We start from the raw sequence: 15,957 nt of genomic DNA on the forward strand, positions 1-15,957 counted from the left end.
TTTTCCTAGCACTACCTTGCACACATGAGAGGGGAGGGGGTTGTTATTCCATGTGTGGCGAGGTGGTGATGGGAATAAATAAAGGCAGAAAGTATGAATTATGTACATGTGTATATATGTATACGTCTGTTTGTGTATATTTATGTGTACATTGAGATGTATAGGTATGTATATTTGCGTGTGTGGACATGTATGTAAATACATGTGTATGTGGGTGGGTTGGGCCATTCTTTCGTCTGTTTCCTTGCGCTACCTCACTAACGCAGTAGACAGCGACAAAGGAAAATAAGTATTGAACTTTTTCTCATATTTTCACTTGACAGATACACGATTCTTTATCTTTTAATCTAAGATCACTGTCTTCAAGTCTAAGATCACTAAATCTTAAGGAAACCTTCAGTCTAAGATATACTTTATCTTCAGGAAGCCTTCAGTCTAAGCTCACTTTATCTTTAGGAACCCTTCAGTTTAAGATCACTTTATCTTCAGGAAACCTTTAGTCTAAAATCACTATATCTTCAGGAAACCTTCAGTCTAAGACCACTTTAGCTTCAGGAAACCTTCAGTCTAAGATCACTTTATCTTCAGGAAACCTTCAGTTTAAGATCACTTTATCTTCAGGAACCCTTCAGTTTAAAATCACTCTATCTTCAGGAAACCTTTAGTCTAAGATCATTATATCTTCAGGAAACCTTCAGTCTAAGATCACATTATCTTGAGGAAACCTTCAGTCTAAGATCACTATATCCTCAGGAAACTATCAGTCTGAGATCACTTCAGGAAACCTTCAGTCTAAGATCACATTATATTTAGGAAACCTTTATTGTAAGATCATTTTATCTTCAGGAAACCTTTATTGTAAGATCACTTTATCTTTGGGAAAACCTCAGTCTAATATCACTTTATCTTCAGGAAACCTTCAGTCTAAGATCACCATATCTTCAGGAAACCATCAGTCTAAGATCACAATATCTACTGGAAACTTTCAGTCTAAGATCATTATATCTTCAGGGAACCATCAGTCTAAGATCACTTCAGGAAACCTTCAGTCTGTGATCACTTTATATTCAGGAAACCTTTAGTCTAAGATCACTTTATCTTTAGGAAAACCTCAGTCTAAGGACACTTTATCTTCATGAAACCTTTAGTCTAAGGTCAGTTTATCTTCTGGAAAACCTCAGACTAAGATCACTTTATCTTCAGGAAACCTGTCTAGGATTTTGAAAACCTCAGTCTAAGATCACTTTATCTTCAGGAAACCTTCAGTCTAAGATCACTTTATCTTCAGGAAACCTTCAGTGTAAGATCACTATCTTCAGGAAACTTCAGTCTAAGATCACTTCATCTTTTGGGAAAACATCAGTCTAAGATCACTGTATTTTCAGGAAACCTTAAGTCTAAGATCACTTTATATTAAGGAAGCCTTCAGTCTAAGATCACTGTATCTTCAGGAAACTTTCAGTCTAAGATCACTATCTTCAGGAAGCCTTCAGTCTAAGATCACTTTATCTTTAGGAAACCTTTCATCTAGGATCACTATATCAGGAAACCTTCATCTAAGATCACTTTATCTTTAGGAAACCTTCAGTCTAAGATCACTTTATCTTCAGAAAACCTTCAGTCTAAGATCACTTTAACTTCAGTAAACCTTCAGTTTAAGATCACTTTGTCTTAAGGAAGCCATCAATCTAAGATCACTTTATCTTTAGGAAACCTCTAGTTTAAGATCACTTTATCTTCAGGAAACCTTCAGTCTAAAATCACTTTATCTTCAGGAAACCTTTGATTTAAGATCACTATCTTCAGGAATCTTCAGTCTAAGATCACATTATCTTCAGGAAACCATTAGTCTAAGATCACTTCAGGAACCTTCAGTCTATGATCACTATATTCAGGAAACCTTCATTCTAAGATCACCTCGGGAAACCTTCAGTCTGAAATCACTTTATCTTCTGGAAAATTTCAGTCCAAGATCACTTTATCTTAAGGAAACCTTCAGTCTAAGATCACTTTAGGAAACCTTCAGTCTAAGATCTCTTTGTCTTAAGGAAACCTTCAGTCTAAGATCTCTTTGTCTTCAGGAAACCTTCAGTCTAAGATCATTTTATCTTAAGGAAATCTTCAGTCTAAGAACACTTTATCTTTAGGAAACCTTCAGTCTAAGATAATTTTATCTTCAGGAGATCTTCATTTTAAAGTCACTTTATCTTCAGGAAACCTTCAGTCTAAGATCTCTTTGTCTTCAGGAAACCTTCAGTCTAAGATCATTTTATCTTAAGGAAATCTTCAGTCTAAGAACACTTTATCTTTAGGAAACCTTCAGTCTAAGATAATTTTATCTTCAGGAAATCTTCATTTTAAAGTCACTTTATCTTCAGGAAACCTTCAGTCTAAGAACACTTTATGTTTAGGAAAACTTCAGTCTAAGATCACTATCTTCTGGAAACCTTCAGTCTAAGATCACTTTATCTTCAGGAAACCGTCGGTCTAAGATCACTTTATCTTTGGGAAGCCTTCAGTCTAAGATCACTTTATCTTCAGGAAACCTTCAGTCTAAAATCACTATCTTCAGGGAACCAATTTAAGATCACTTCATCATCAGGAAACCTTCAGACTAAGAATACTTTATCTTCAGGAAACCTTCCATCTAAGATAATTTTATCTTCAGGAAATCTTCAGTCTAAGATCACTTATCTTTAGGAAGCCTTCAGTCTAAGATTATCTTCAGGAAACTTTCAGTCTAAGATCACTGTCTTTAAAAAAAAACTTCAGTCTGAGATCACTTTATCTTTAGGAAACCTTCAGTCTAAGATAACTTTAGCTTCAGGAAACCTTAGTCTTAAGATCACTTAATCTTCAGGAAAACTTCAATCTAAGATCACTTTATCTTCAGGAAACCATCAGATCACTTTAGGAAACCTCCAGTCTAAGATCACTTTATCTTCAGGAAACCTTCAGTCTAAGATCACTCTATCTTCAGGAAGCCATCAGTCTAAGATCACTTCAGAGAACCTTCAGTCTAAGATCACTTATCTTCAGAAAACCTTCAGTTTTTGATCACTTTATCTTCAGAAAACCTTCAGTCTTTGATCACTTTCTTCAGGAAACCTTCAGTCTAAGGTCACTGTTTTCAGGAAACCTTTAGTTTAAGATCATTTAATCATCACGAAATCTTCAGACTAAGATCACTTTAGGAAACTTTCAGTCCAAGATCATTTTATCTTCGGAAAACCTTCAGTCTAAGATGATTTTATCTTCAGGAAACCTTCAGTTTAAGAACACTTTATCTTCAGTCTAAGATCTCTTTATCTTCAGGAGACCATCAGTCTAAGATCACTTCAGGAAACTTTTATCACTGTTTTTTCGGAAGTCATGTTTAGTGTAATGATAATTTCAGATGTTTTGTTTCTCAAGTTGTCATGGAGAGAGAGAATGACACTGGCCCTTCCTTAACAACAAGAAAACATAAGAGAAATAATCTTCGATCCTTGCAGTAGGTTACCATGGTGACGGACCAACGTTGACGACTCAGGTAATGTTGCTCTCTCGGGTTGTTATGGTCACAACTGCTTATAAATACAGAACTTCATGATGGAACACACAAGGAACAGGTCAGGTATATAGTGAAAATATCAATGTGAAATGATATATGATACAGACAATAGCATATGAGGAATACAAAGGTACGTAATATGACGATACATGACTGTAGCATATGAGGAATACAAAGTTATGTAATATGACCGATACATGACTGTAGCATATGAGGAATACAAAGTTGTAATATGACGATACATGACTGTAGCATATGAGGAATACAGAGTTATGTAATATGACGATACATGACTGTAGCATATGAGGAATACAGAGTTATGTAATATGACGATACATGACTGTAGCTTATGAGGAATACAGAGTTATGTAATATGACGATACATGACTGTAGCTAATGAGGAATACAAAGTTATGTAATATAATGAAACATGACTAGGATATGAGGAATACAAAGTTATGTAGTATGACGATACATGACTGTAGCATATGAGGAATACAGAGTTATGTAATATGACGATACATGACTGTAGCATATGAGGAATACAGAGTTATGTAATATGACGATACATGACTAGCATATGAGATACAGAGTTATGTATATGACGATACATGATGTAGCATATGAGGAATACAAAGTTATGTAATATGACGATACATGACTAGCATATGAGGAATACAAAGTTATGTAATATGACGATACATGACTGGATATGAGGAATACAAAGTTATGTAATATGACGATACATGACTAGCATATGAGGAATACAAAGTTATGTGATAACGATTTATGAGAATACAAATTATGATATACATGACTAGATATGAGAATACAAAGTTATGTAATATGACGATACATGACTAGCATATGAGGAATACAAAGTTGTGTAATATGAGAACATGATGATGAGGAATACAAAGTTATGTAATATGACGATAACACTATGAGGAATACAAAGTTATGTAATGATAACAGACTGACATATGAGGAATACAAAGTTGTGATAATGACGATACATGACTAGGATAAGAGGAATACAAAGTTATGTAATATGACGATACATGACTGTAGCATATGAGGAATACAAAGTTATGTAATATGACGATACATGACTGTAACATATTAGGAATACAAAGTTATTGTAATATGAACGATACAATGATGATAATCATAGAGAATACAAGTTATGTATATGATAGAATACAACGAGGAACATATTGAGGAATACAAAGTCATTATAATAAACGGATATCATTGATAAAAACGGATGATCATTTGAAATACAAAGATGATCATTGATATGAATACAACGAGACATTTGATAAATACAACGATGATCATTATGAATACAGACGATGATATTGAGAATACAAGGTATGTAATATGATGAATACAGACGAGATATAGGAATCATTTGAGAATACAACGGATGACATTAGCTGATAAAGGATGATCATTATGTAATACAACGATGATCAGATTAGAATACAAGTATGACATTGATGAATACATGGACTGTCATTGATAAATACAAAGTGATCATTTGATAATACAACGGATATCATTTATAATAAACGGATGATCATTGATAATACAAGGATGATCATTTGATAAATACAACGGATGATCATATTGATGAATACAAAGGATGATCATTGATAAATACAACGGATGATCATTTGATAAATACAACGGATGATCATTTGATAATACAACGGATGATCATTTGATAAATACAACAGATGATCATTTGATGAATACAACGGATGATCATTTGATAAATACAACGGATGATCATTTGATGAATACAACGGATGATCATTTGATGAATACAACGGATGATCATTTGATGAATACAACGGATGATCATTTGATGAATACAACGGATGATCATTTGATGAATACAACGGATGATCATTTGATGAATACAACGGATGATCATTTGATGAATACAACGGATGATCATTTGATGAATACAACGGATGATCATTTGATAAATACAACGGATGATCATTTGATGAATACAACGGATGATCATTTGATAAATACAACGGATGATCATTTGATGAATACAACGGATGATCATTTGATAAATACAACGGATGATCATTTGATAAATACAACGGATGATCATTTGATGAATACAACGGATGATCATTTGATAAAACGGATGATCATTTGATGAATACAACGGATGATCATTTATAATACAATGGATGATCATTTGATAAATACAACGGATGATCATTTGATGAATACAACGGATGATCATTTGATGAATACAACGGATGATCATTTGATAAATACAACGGATGATCATTTGATGAATACAACGGATGATCATTTGATAAATACAACGGATGATCATTTGATAAATACAACGGATGATCATTTGATAAATACAACGGATGATCATTTGATAAATACAACGGATGATCATTTGATAAATACAACGGATGATCATTTGATAAATACAACGGATGATCATTTGATAAATACAACGGATGATCATTTGATAAATACAACGGATGATCATTTGATGAATACAACGGATGATCATTTGATGAATACAACGGATGATCATTTGATAAATACAACGGATGATCATTTGATAAATACAACGGATGATCATTTGATAAATACAACGGATGATCATTTGATAAATACAACGGATGATCATTTGATAATACAACGGATGATCATTTGATAAATACAACGGATGATCATTTGATAAATACAACGGATGATCATTTGATAATACAACGGATGATCATTTGATAAATACAACGATGATCATTGATAATACAACGGATGATCATTTGATAAATACAACGGATGATCATTTGATGAATACAACGGATGATCATTTGATAATACAACGGATGATCATTTGATAATACAACGGATGATCATTTGATGAATACAACGGATGATCATTTGATAAATACAACGGATGATCATTTGATAAATACAACGGATGATCATTTGATAAATACAACGGATGATCATTTGATAAATACAACGGATGATCATTTGATAAATACAACGGATGATCATTTGATAAATACAACGGATGATCATTTGATAAATACAACGGATGATCATTTGATAAATACAACGGATGATCATTTGATAAATACAACGGATGATCATTTGATAAATACAACGGATGATCATTTGATAAATACAACGGATGATCATTTGATAAATACAACGGATGATCATTTGATGAATACAACGGATGATCATTTGATAAATACAACGGATGATCATTTGATAAATACAACGGATGATCATTTGATAAATACAACGGATGATCATTTGATGAATACAACGGATGATCATTTGATAAATACAACGGATGATCATTTGATAAATACAACGGATGATCATTTGATAAATACAACGGATGATCATTTGATAAATACAACGGATGATCATTTGATAAATACAACGGATGATCATTTGATGAATACAACGGATGATCATTTGATAAATACAACGGATGATCATTTGATAAATACAACGGATGATCATTTGATGAATACAACGGATGATCATTTGATGAATACAACGGATGATCATTTGATAAATACAACGGATGATCATTTGATAAATACAACGGATGATCATTTGATGAATACAACGGATGATCATTTGATAAAACGGATGATCATTTGATAAATACAACGGATGATCATTTGATAAATACAACGGATGATCATTTGATAAATACAACGGATGATCATTTGATAAATACAACAGATGATCATTTGATGAATACAACGGATGATCATTTGATAAATACAACGGATGATCATTTGATAAATACAACGGATGATCATTTGATAAATACAACATGATCATTTGATGAATACAACGGATGATCATTTGATAAATACAACGGATGATCATTTGATGAATACAACAGATGATCATTTGATAAATACAACGGATGATCATTTGATAAATACAACGGATGATCATTTGATAAATACAACGGATGATCATTTGATAAATACAACGGATGATCATTTGATAAATACAACGGATGATCATTTGATAAATACAACGGATGATCATTTGATAAATACAACGGATGATCATTTGATAAATACAACAGATGATCATTTGATAAATACAACGGATGATCATTTGATAAATACAACGGATGATCATTTGATAAATACAACGGATGATCATTTGATAAATACAACGGATGATCATTTGATAAATACAACGGATGATCATTTGATGAATACAACGGATGATCATTTGATAAATACAACGGATGATCATTTGATAAATACAACGGATGATCATTTGATAAATACAACGGATGATCATTTGATAAATACAACGGATGATCATTTGATAAATACAACGGATGATCATTTGATAAATACAACGGATGATCATTTGATAAATACAACGGATGATCATTTGATAAATACAACGGATGATCATTTGATAAATACAACGGATGATCATTTGATGAATACAACGGATGATCATTTGATAAATACAACGGATGATCATTTGATAAATACAACGGATGATCATTTGATAAATACAACGGATGATCATTTGATAAATACAACGGATGATCATTTGATAAATACAACGGATGATCATTTGATAAATACAACGATGATCATTTGATAAATACAACGGATGATCATTTGATAAATACAACGGATGATCATTTGATGAATACAACGGATGATCATTTGATAAATACAACGGATGATCATTTGATAAATACAACGGATGATCATTTGATAAATACAACGGATGATCATTTGATAAATACAACGGATGATCATTTGATAAATACAACGGATGATCATTTGATAAATACAACGGATGATCATTTGATAAATACAACGGATGATCATTTGATAAATACAACGGATGATCATTTGATAAATACAACGGATGATCATTTGATAAATACAACGGATGATCATTTGATAAATACAACGGACGATCATTTGATAAATACAACGGATGATCATTTGATAAATACAACGGATGATCATTTGATAAATACAACGGACGATCATTTGATAAATACAACGGACGATCATTTGATAAATACAGCAGACCTAGATCCATAGCGCCTCTTCAGTAGCCTCTTGCATCCCTAGCGCCTCTTCAGTAGCCTCTTGCATCCCTAGCGCCTCTTTAGGAGCCTTCTGCATCCCTAGCGCCTCTTTAGGAGCCTTCTGCATCCCTAGCCCCTCTTTAGGAGCCTTCTGCATCCCTAGCGCCTCTTTAGGAGCCTTCTGCATCCCTAGCGCCTCTTTAGGAGCCTTCTGCATCCCTAGCGCCTCTTTAGGAGCCTTCTGCATCCCTAGCGCCTCTTTAGGAGCCTTCTGCATCCCTAGCGCCTCTTTAGGAGCCTTCTGCATACCTAGCGCCTCTTTAGGAGCCTTCTGCATCCCTAGCGCCTCTTTAGGAGCCTTCTGCATCCCTAGCGCCTCTTTAGGAGCCTTCTGTATCCCTAGCGCCTCTTTAGGAGCCTTCTGCATCCCTAGCGCCTCTTTAGGAGCCTTCTGCATCCCTAGCGCCTCTTTAGGAGCCTTCTGCATCCCTAGCGCCTCTTTAGGAGCCTTCTGCATCCCTAGCGCCTCTTTAGGAGCCTTCTGCATCCCTAGCGCCCCTTTAGGAGCCTTCTGCATCCCTAGCGCCTCTTTAGGAGCCTTCTGCATCCCTAGCACCTCTTCAGTAGCCTCTTGCATCCCTAGTGCCTCTTCAGTAGCCTCTTGCATCCCTAGCGCCTCTTCAGTAGCCTCTTGCATCCCTAGCGCCTCTTTAGGAGCCTTCTGCATCCCTAGCGCCTCTTTAGGAGCCTTCTGCATCCCTAGCGCCTCTTTAGGAGCCTTCTGCATCCCTAGCGCCTCTTTAGGAGCCTTCTGCATACCTAGCGCCTCTTTAGGAGCCTCCTGCATCCAGGCAGCATTCATCACTGCAGGAGTTGGGATACGGGCCATACCCTCCTCCTCGTTCAGGAGCTGTACGTTAACTGGCCATCGTGACGCCTCACACAGTCATGGTAGACCTGCCTTCCTCCCACCATAACCTACCTGCCACAACTCGCCTCTCCTCTCCTCCCACCATAACCTACCTGCCACATAACAACCTAACCTTGCCCAGATTATTCTAAGACATATTACTCATTAACAGGATGAAAGCAGCCGTGGTACGAGTGGTGAGGGACCTGCTGCAGGAGACCAAGTGTGCAGCAGACCACAACCAAGGTATCTGCCTGTCTCTTACTATGCTGCTGACCCTACGGTAGATCTGTGCTCCTGACCCCAGGATGGATCAATTATGCTGACCCCAGGGTAGATTTGTGGTGCTGAACCCAAGGTAGAGCTATGATGGTGACCCCAGGGTACATCTGTGGTGCTGAACCCAGACTAGATCAATTGTTTACCCAAGGTCAGATGTATACACTGTAGCCTACTAGATACAGTTATGGTGAACCAATAGATCTATTCACTGTATCTTATTAGATACAGATATAGTGAACCAATAGATCTATACACTGTATCTTATTACATACATTATAGTGAACCAATAGATCTATACACTGTATCTTATTACATACATTATAGTGAACCAGTAGATCTATTCACTGTATCTTATTAGATACAGTTATAGTGAACCAATAGATCTATTCACTGTATCTTATTAGATAGTTATAGTGAACCAATAGATCTATACACTGTATCTTATTACATACATTATAGTGAACCAATAGATCTATACACTGTATCTTATTACATACATTATAGTGAACCAATAGATCTATTCCCTGTATCTTATTAGATACAGTTATAGTGAACCAATAGATCTATTCACTGTATCTTATTAGATACAGTTATAGTGAACCAATAGATCTATACACTGTATCTTATTACATACATTATCGTGAACCAATAGATCTATACACTGTATCTTATTACATATTATAGTGAACCAATAGATCTATACACTGTATCTTATTACATACATTATAGTGAACCAATAGATCTATACACTGTATCTACATACATTATAATGAACCAATAGGTCTATACACTGTATCTTATTACATACATTATAGTGAACCAATAGATCTATACACTGTATCTTATTACATACATTATAGTAAACCAATAGATCTATACACTGTATCTTATTACATTATAGTGAACCAATAGATCTATACACTGTATTTTATTACATACATTATAGTGAACCAATAGATCTATACACTGTATCTTATTACATACATTATAGTAAACCAATAGATCTATACACTGTATCTTATTACATACATTATAGTGAACCAATAGATCTATACACTGTATCTTATTACATACATTATAGTGAACCAATAGATCTATACACTGTATCTTACTACATACATTATAGTGAACCAATAGATCTATACACTGTATCTTATTACATACATTATAGTGAACCAATAGATCTATACACTGTATCTTATTAGATACAGTTATAGTGAACCAATAGATCTATACACTGTATCTTATTACATACATTATAGTGAACCAATAGATCTATACACTGTATCTTATTACATACATTATAGTGAACCAATAGATCTATACACTGTATCTTATTACATACATTATAGTGAACCAATAGATCTATATACTGTATCTTATTACATACATTATAGTGAACCAATAGATCAATACACTGTATCTTATTATATACATTATAGTGAACCAATAGATCTATATACTGTATCTTATTACATACATTATAGTGAACCAATAGATCTATACACTGTATCTTATTAGATACAGTTTTAGTGAACCAATAGATCTATACACTATAGTTACTAGATACAGTTGTAGTGAACCAGTAGATCTATACACTTCATCTTATTAGAAGCAGTTTTAGTAAACCAATAGATCTATACACTGTATCTTATTAGATACAGTTATAGTGAACCAATAGATCTGTACACTATAGTCTACTAGATACAGTTATAGTGAACCAGTAGATCTATACACTTTATCTTATTAGAAACAGTTTTAGTAAACCAATAGATCTATACACTGTATCTTATTACATACATTATAGTGAACCAATAGATCTATACACTGTATTTTATTTCATACATTATAGTGAACCAATAGATCTATACACTGTATCTTATTACATACATTATAGTGAACCAATAGATCTATACACTGTATCTTATTACATACATTATAGTGAACCAATAGATCTATACACTGTATCTTATTACATACATCATAGTGAACCAATAGATCTATACACTGTATCTTATTACATATATTATAGTGAACCAATAGATCTATACACTGTATCTTATTACATACATTATAGTGAACCAATAGATCTATACACTGTATCTTATTACGTACATTATAGTGAACCAATAGATCTATACACTGTATTTTATTAGATACAGTTATAGTGAACCAATAGATCTATACACTGTATCTTATTACATACATTATAGTGAACCAATAGATCTATACACTGTATCTTATTACATACATTATAGTGAACCAATAGATCTATACACTGTATCTTATTACATTATAGTGAACCAATAGATCTATATACTGTATCTTATTACATACATTATAGTGAACCAATAGATCTATACACTGTATCTTATTACATACATTATAGTGAACCAATAGATCTATATACTGTATCTTATTACATACATTATAGTGAACCAATAGATCTATACACTGTATCTTATTAGATACAGTTATAGTGAACCAATAGATCTATACACTATAGTCTACTAGATACAGTTATAGTGAACCAGTAGATCTATACACTTTATCTTATTAGAAACAGTTTTAGTAAACCAATAGATCTATACACTGTATCTTATTAGATACTGTTATAGTGAACCAGTAGAGCTATACACTGTATCTTATTAGATACAGTTATAGTGAACCAGTAGATCTATACACTATAGTCTACTGGATACAGTTATAGTGAACCAGTAGATCTATACACTTTATCTTATTAGAAACAGTTTTAGTAAACCAATAGATCTATACACAGTATCTTAGTTTTAGTAAACCAATAGATCTATACACAGTATCTTATTAGATACAGTTATAGTGAACCAATAGATCTATACACTATAGTCTACTAGATACAGTTATAGTGAACCAGTAGATCTATACACTTTATCTTATTAGAAACAGTTTTAGTAAACCAATAGATCTATACACTGTATCTTATTAGATACAGTTATAGTGAACCAGTAGATATATAGTGTATCCTGCTAGATACAGTCATAGTGAACCAATAGATATATACACTGTAGCCTACATAGATACAGTTAAAGTGAACCAGTTTTTTCCTTTATCCTTTTTTCACAAATGATGTCCTTATTATTGTTATGTATGTGTAATAAGTCCCTGCCTTCAGATGTGGATCAAGATGGTACAGGAGAAGGCGAGGAGGAGAGTGCTGTAACACCAAGGATGTATTTACTACTTCAAGATTTACAGATGATAGTGAGACTTACTCTCTACTTAAGCCCAACCATTCATTACTTGTCATATGGTACTCACCTGGCCAGACATTTCTCCCACGTCTCTGTAAGTATCCCCTACCCCCTACCTAGGTGGATACTTACCTCTGTAAGTAGGAACCAATATGTTAATGTGATACAGTCTAGAGCACTAACATGCACAATACAGAGCCACAAGAGCTGTTATGGAATGATATGCTGGAGTGACTTAGGTCCAGCATGATAATACAACAGCTGTGTCTTCCAGCAGGGGTCGGGCGAGAGTTTGCAACACTTAGAAATGAAGTTGATTCATGTCAACAAACGTCTGGAAGATTCACTTACGACCCGTAACAATCTAACAACCTCCCTCACCAACTACCTCCAACATCTTGACCTCTCAGGTGGAGAAGCTGTACTCTACTGCAGGTTCGACTCTTTTGTATCCTGCACTTGTCTCCTACAGAAGAGCGGGTCTTGCGTCCTGCGGATGAATGGGTCTTGAATCCTGCAGGTAAGTGGTTCTTGTGTCCTGCAGATGAAGCGGTCTTGCGTCCTGCGGATAAGTGGGTCTTGTATCCTGCAGATGAGTGGGTCTTGCGTCCTGCGAATGAGTGGGTCTTTTATCCTGCAGATGAGTGGGTCTTGCGTCCTGCGAATGAGTGGGTCTTGTATCCTGCAGGTGAGTGGGTCTTTCATCCTGCGGATAAGTGGGTCTTGTATCCTGCAGATGAGTGGGTCTTGCGTCCTGCGGATAAGTGGGTCTTGTATCCTGCAGGTGAGTGGGTCTTGCGTCCTGCGAATGAGTGGGTCTTGTATCCTGCAGGTGAGTGGGTCTTGCGTCCTGCGAATGAGTGGGTCTTGTATCCTGCGGGTGAGTGGGTCTTGCGTCCTGCGAATGAGGGGGTCTTGTATCCTGCAGGTGAGTGGTTTTTGTGTCCTGCAGATGAGTAAATCTTGTATCTTGCAGGTGAGTGGTTCTTGTGTCCTGCAGATGAGTAAGTCTTGTATCTTGCAGGTGAGTGGTTCTTGTGTCCTGCAGATGAGTGGGTCTTGTATCCTGCAGTTAAGTCGGTCTTGTATCCTGCAGAGGAGTGGTTTCTTGTGTCCTATAGATGAATAGGTCTTGTATCCTGCAGATGAGAGGCTTTTGTGTCCTGTAAATGAGTGGGTCCTGTGTTCTGCAGGTAAGTGGCTTTTGTATCCTGCATGACAGCTTACCACTGTATTGTGCCAACATTTTACAGGTCATGGATGACAGCTTACCACTGTATTGTGCCAACATTTTACATGTCATGGATGACAGCTTACCACTGTATTGTGCCAACATTTTACATGTCATGGATGACAGCTTACCACTGTATTGTGCCAACATTTTACATGTCATGGATGACAGCTTACCACTGTATTGTGCCAACATTTTACAGGTCATGGATGACAGCATACCACTGTATTGTGCCAACATTTTACAGGTCATGGATGACAGCTTACCACTGTATTGTGCCAACATTTTACATGTCATGGATGACAGCTTACCACTGTATTGTGCCAACATTTTACATGTCATGGATGACAGCTTACCACTGTATTGTGCCAACATTTTACAGGTCATGGATGACAGCTTACCACTGTATTGTGCCAACATTTTACATGTCATGGATGACAGCTTACCACTGTATTGTGCCAACATTTTACAGGTCATGGATGATAGCTTACCACTGTATTGTGCCAACATTTTACATGTCATGAATGACAGCTTACCACTGTATTGTGCCAACATTTTACATGTCATGAATGACAGCTTACCACTGTATTGTGCCAACATTTTACATGTCATGGATGACAGCTTACCACTGTATTGTGCCAACATTTTACAGGTCATGGATGATAGCTTACCACTGTATTGTGCCAACATTTTACATGTCATGGATGACAGCTTACCACTGTATTGTGCCAACATTTTACATGTCATGAATGACAGCTTACCACTGTATTGTGCCAACATTTTGCAGGCAGGAGAGTAAGTCAGAGCAACAGGAGGTCAGGAGAAACAGCAATAGTAACTTAGGACAACTGCAGGTCGACCTACAGGACAACAGGCAGGCCATGGCCAGCCAGGAGGCCAGGCACCAAGAACAGGAACTGTCGCTGAGGCAGAAAAGGTGAGTCTTGTTGGTGGTGACCATGGTGATGGTGACCATGGTAGTCATGATGATGATGATGATGACCATGGTGATGGTGCTGGTGACCATGGTAGTCATGATGATGATGATGATGACCATGGGGGTGATGATGATGACCATGGTAGTCATGATGATGATGATGATGACCATGGTGATAATGATGATGATGACCAGGGTGGTGATGATGATGATGACCATGGTGGTGGTGATGATGGTGACCATGGTGGTGGTGCTGGTGACCATGGTAGTCATGATGATGATGATGACCATGGTGGTGATGATGATGATGGTGACCAGGGTGGTGATGATGATGATGACCATGGTGGTGGTGATGATGGTGACCATGGTGGTGGTGCTGGTGACCATGGTAGTCATGATGATGATGATGACCATGGTGGTGATGATGATGATGGTGACCAGGGTGGTGATGATGATGATGACCATGGTGGTGGTGATGATGGTGACCATGGTGGTGGTGCTGGTGACCATGGTAATCATGATGATGATGATGACCATGGTGGTGATGATGATGATGGTGACCAGGGTGGTGATGATGATGATGACCATGGTGGTGGTGATGATGGTGACCATGGTGGTGGTGCTGGTGACCATGGTAGTCATGATGATGATGATGACCATGGTGGTGATGATGATGATGATGACCAGGGTGGTGATGATGATGATGA

At 36.0% G+C, this 15,957-nt stretch overlaps 2 protein-coding genes across 2 annotated transcripts in view; both read left to right on the forward strand.

Moving 5' to 3' along the window:
* Positions 1 to 4,075, forward strand: part of LOC139756238 (uncharacterized) — a 114,313-nt gene extending 110,238 nt beyond the window's left edge. The window contains exon 9 of the mRNA XM_071675412.1: positions 3,398 to 4,075. Within this exon, the coding sequence (XP_071531513.1) occupies positions 3,398 to 3,497 (100 nt within the window). The 3' untranslated portion in view covers positions 3,498 to 4,075. The remainder of the gene's footprint in view (positions 1 to 3,397) is intronic.
* Positions 3,399 to 15,957, forward strand: part of LOC139756239 (uncharacterized) — a 34,967-nt gene continuing 22,408 nt past the window's right edge. The window contains exons 1-5 of the mRNA XM_071675415.1: positions 3,399 to 3,532; positions 9,743 to 9,816; positions 13,004 to 13,176; positions 13,360 to 13,517; positions 15,101 to 15,250. Of these exons, the coding sequence (XP_071531516.1) occupies positions 9,744 to 9,816; positions 13,004 to 13,176; positions 13,360 to 13,517; positions 15,101 to 15,250 (554 nt within the window). The 5' untranslated portion in view covers positions 3,399 to 3,532; position 9,743. The remainder of the gene's footprint in view (positions 3,533 to 9,742; positions 9,817 to 13,003; positions 13,177 to 13,359; positions 13,518 to 15,100; positions 15,251 to 15,957) is intronic.

Source organism: Panulirus ornatus, chromosome 21, assembly GCF_036320965.1.
Source record: "Panulirus ornatus isolate Po-2019 chromosome 21, ASM3632096v1, whole genome shotgun sequence".
Classification (NCBI taxonomy): Eukaryota; Metazoa; Arthropoda; class Malacostraca; order Decapoda; family Palinuridae; genus Panulirus; species Panulirus ornatus.